The 5,000-nt window shown below is 24.3% G+C and overlaps 1 protein-coding gene across 1 annotated transcript in view; it reads right to left on the reverse strand.

Annotated features, from left to right (window-relative positions):
• LOC122250884 (protein SCAI) overlaps positions 1-5,000 on the reverse strand; it is a 48,499-nt gene that overhangs the window by 37,893 nt on the left and 5,606 nt on the right. Inside the window, 4 exon segments of the mRNA XM_086544219.1 lie at positions 317-351; positions 611-618; positions 4,608-4,660; positions 4,793-4,927. Coding sequence (XP_086400345.1) covers positions 317-351; positions 611-618; positions 4,608-4,660; positions 4,793-4,927 — 231 coding nt within the window.

Consider the following 5,000-nt stretch of genomic DNA (forward strand, 5'->3'; position numbering starts at 1 on the left):
CAGTTTTGGTTCAAAAGCTGAAAATTGAGAATAGCAAAAATAAATACCCTCATGTTTGTAAATGAACATTCATTCCTGATTATAAAAGCAAAACATGAAAGTAGTAACACAGTTATTTTTTGAAATCATAGAACTTATATGTATAGGAAAGAGAGAGAGAGAGAGAGAGAGAGAGAGAGAGAGAGAGAGAGAGAGAGAGAGAGAGAGAGAGAGAGAGAGAGAGAGAGAGAGAGAGAGAGAGAGAGAGAGAGAGAGAGCAAATATATAAGAAGAAATTCCATACAACCATACTTGGCATTAGAGACAGTGTCCCAACTGGCGTACTTTTGTGACATCATTTAGCTCTACACCCTTTCAAGTCAACTTGTGTATAAGAGATACAGCTAGTATTTGTGCTATTGAACTGTAAACATCTATCTTAGATGATCTTCTTAATAAATACTATAACATTTGTAAAATGTATATTTCTTAGCTTAAATACTTGATTTTTGGGGAAAATTAATTACTTGAAAAGAAAAAGGAAGAAACAATAAGCAGCCTTATGAGTATTTTGGTAAAATAAATAAGCAAAAGAATACTTGCAAAGCAAGCAAATTCTATAAAACAATACTTTCAACACTAGAGAAAAGAAGACACATGATTGTGCTTTACAATTATATCTCAAGAACAGGGTAGAATTTGCTAATTTCATTTAAAGAGGAACAAGATGTGTCCAGGGTCTGCCTGGACTCAGTGCTAGGGTATTTTGAATGCATAGCTTAATGCCTCAGGCTATTTGCCTGCTGAAGCTGCAACCACTTTTATGCTCACAATCACCCGGCATGCCAACCATACAAAAAGCCATGACGTGATCCCTGGCAGCAAGTGCTGACACCGCTTGAAACGATGATTGATGGACACCCACCATCCCATCCCCTGCCCACTTCCCCAAGGACTCACTCCTTTCCTACCATACAGTTGCCTCCTACTTGCAAGATTATTTTGTTTATCATTAGTATTCTATGTACACATAAATAGAAGATAAATACATGACTAATTACTATACAAATTATAAATAATGTATATCTTATTGGATTACATGTGATATGTGATTATATGTAATCACATAGAGTAGCTTCTTCAACTTTGATGTGTTTGTGTGTGTGTGTTTTTGTGTGCTTGTATGTGTGTATGTGTGTGTGTGTGTGTGTGTGTGTGCGTGTGCGTGTGCGTGTGTGTGTGCATGTGCATGTGCGTGTGCGTGTGCGTGTGCGTGTGCGTGTGCGTGTGCGTGTGTGTGTGCGTGTGCGTGTGAGTGTGAGTGTGCGCACAGTGTGCGGGTCCATGTGTGATTGTATATGGGGGTGGGGGGGGGATAGACGGAGGAATTGCTACCTTTAGAGGCTAAGCAGGTAGAATCACTCTATCACACACAAAAATACATACATAAATAAATACATACATAGACATACATTCACACACATATATTCATGCATATTTCATATTACATCTTTAGAGGATGTAATATTGAAATAACAATTAAACAGCTTTTATATATCATATATATTTATATATATATATATAATATCTAGATCTATATATCTATATATATATATATATATATATACATAGCATATTAAATACATATACATATAATATACAAATACATATACAATATATATACATAAACATCGTATACATAAATATAGATTAATACATATACATATACATATATATAAATATATACACATATATTTATAAATATATATATATATATATATATATAAAAATATATATGAATATATAATATATATTTGTATAATATATACATAATATATGTATCGTGTGTATATATATGTACATGGTAGATATATACATATATATATAAATAAATATATATATATGTACAAATAAAGATACATATATATATATAAATATATATATATATATATATATATAAGATATATAATATATATATATTTTATATATATTATTATATGTAATATATATGTAATATATATACTATATATATATATATATCTATATTATAAAATGTATATATATGTATATATATACATATATATATAATATAATATATACATCTATATATAATATATATATATATATAGTATATAATATATATATATAGATATATCTGTGTATATATATAGTTCATGTATATAATACTACTACATACATACATATATATATATATGTATAATACCATATAATATATATAATATATATATATATTATATAATATATATGTATATATATATAGAGTATATATATATGTATATGTATATTATTATATATATATATATAATATATATATATAATATTATATATATATATATAACATAAAGTTACATGTAAATATATAATATATATAATATAATGTATATATATATAGATATATATATATATATATATATATATATATAATATATATATACATAAGATATATGTAGATATAGATTATATATATATATATATTATATATATATATATATAATATATAATATATAATATATAAATATATATATATTATATATATATAATTATATATTTTACATGTAACTTTATGTATATGTATATGTATATGTATATATATAATATATAATAAAAAATATATATATATATATAATATATATATATATATATTATATATGTACATGTAATATAATAGATATATAATATATATATATATATATATATAAATTATATATATATATACATGATAATATATAATACAATATATAACCATATATATACAATATATATACATATATACATACTTATATATACATTATATACACATATATATACAAATTATATACAAAATAAAACACACATATTTATATCATAACATATACATACACATACATTATAAATATGCATATACATACACATACATATATAATTATGCCATATACATACACATTCATAATATACATATCCATACAACAATACAAATATATATAGTATATATTTATAATGATATATAAATATATATATATTTATATTTTTATATATATATATATAAATATATATAATCATATAATAATATACATTTCCTATATATAACATTATATAAATACATATATGTATAACTATATATACATATATATATATAATACATATAATATCATATATAATAAATACATATATAACAAATATACAATATATTCCATATATACATATGTATACATTATAAATCCATTGTATACATTATATAATATACATAAACCATACATTACTACATACCTATAAATAAATACACATTGACATACATTATATATATATCTATATCTATATATATAAATATATATGTATACTAATATATTTAATGTATATATATACATATATATATGTATATATTATACCTAAAAATATATATAAATAATATACATTATATATACATATAAATACAGTATATTATATAATATATATAAATATATTAATATAAATATATATACTTTATATATATACATATATATATGGATTATATATATATATATTATATAAAATATATATATATATATATATATATATATAATACATATAATACAATTATATAAATACATATATATAAATATTATATAATATATATATATATATATAATTATAATATAAACAATATATATCATATATACATTTAAAATATATATATATTATATATATATAATAATATACTATATATATATATAAAAAAAAATAGTATATATAATACATATATATATACATTATATATTAACATATATAATACATCATATATATAATATAAATACATATATATATCAACATTATATATAAATAACATATATACATTATATTTTATATATATATTAATATAGTATAAAATATATATATATCTATATATAACATATATAACATATATATATATATATTTATATAAAATAATATATATACATATATATATATCTATCTATATATATATATATATATATATACATTATATATAAAAAAAAAGACACACACATACCCACAAATATGTCCCACCAATCATCACTACAATCCCACTACACATAACAACAAACTCATATCAAACACTCTCAATAAATCAAAATCTATAATATTATATTTTCAAACCATCATCACACAAACCTTCTCCACTCTATACAATCAATCTACTAATCACTCACAAAGCACTCATACACACACACTCCACACACACACAAATCACACATACACCCCCAAAACACTCAACAAAACACCTACACACACACACACACACCTCAACTCACCAACACACACACAGTACACACCATACACTCACACCCAACATCCTCTCACGATCACACTCCCCACAACACACACACACACACACAACACTCACACACTCTCACACTCACTGACCACCTCACAGGGCTCCCCACCCAAAACCACCAAACAATACTCACTAATACTACCAAAACATACCCACCCAGTCCCACAACCCACCGACAATAACACTCAAAATCTCTCACTCACTCAACTCACACACTCACTAACACAAATCTCATCCCTATATTAAATCACACCGCAAATCAATCACCCTCTCACCTCCACAACCACCCAAACTCTAATAAATTATCATAACAAATCAATCCTCACTCCTCCTGTACCCATCGACCGGAAAGGACATGCAATCCCACTAATTTCACCATACCCACACAACCTTAAAAACCAAACCGAAAATAGAACAAATCCCGAAAAATTCACTCCACCAACAACTCCAAAAACTACAAGACATGATAGTACATAGAGCTTGTCGCGATCTTGAAGCTATTACATCACCAATCATGCCGACTGCCATCTTTTCAGTCCATATTTTGAGTCAAGAATCTGTCTATGTTGTTGCTGGAACTTCCAAAGCTTGGTGTAAATATCAAATGTCCGACCAAAATAAGCTTGCCATTGCTTGTGTCCATATTGAGGGAGGTCCCTGGAAAAAAATGATCTGAAAGATAGAGTACATATATCTAATAAGAAAACTTGATAGAAGGAGAGATATAGAC

Source organism: Penaeus japonicus, unplaced genomic scaffold (genome assembly GCF_977035675.1).
Source record: "Penaeus japonicus unplaced genomic scaffold, GWHDUDI00000001_assembly GWHDUDI00000015, whole genome shotgun sequence".
Classification (NCBI taxonomy): domain Eukaryota; kingdom Metazoa; phylum Arthropoda; class Malacostraca; order Decapoda; family Penaeidae; genus Penaeus; species Penaeus japonicus.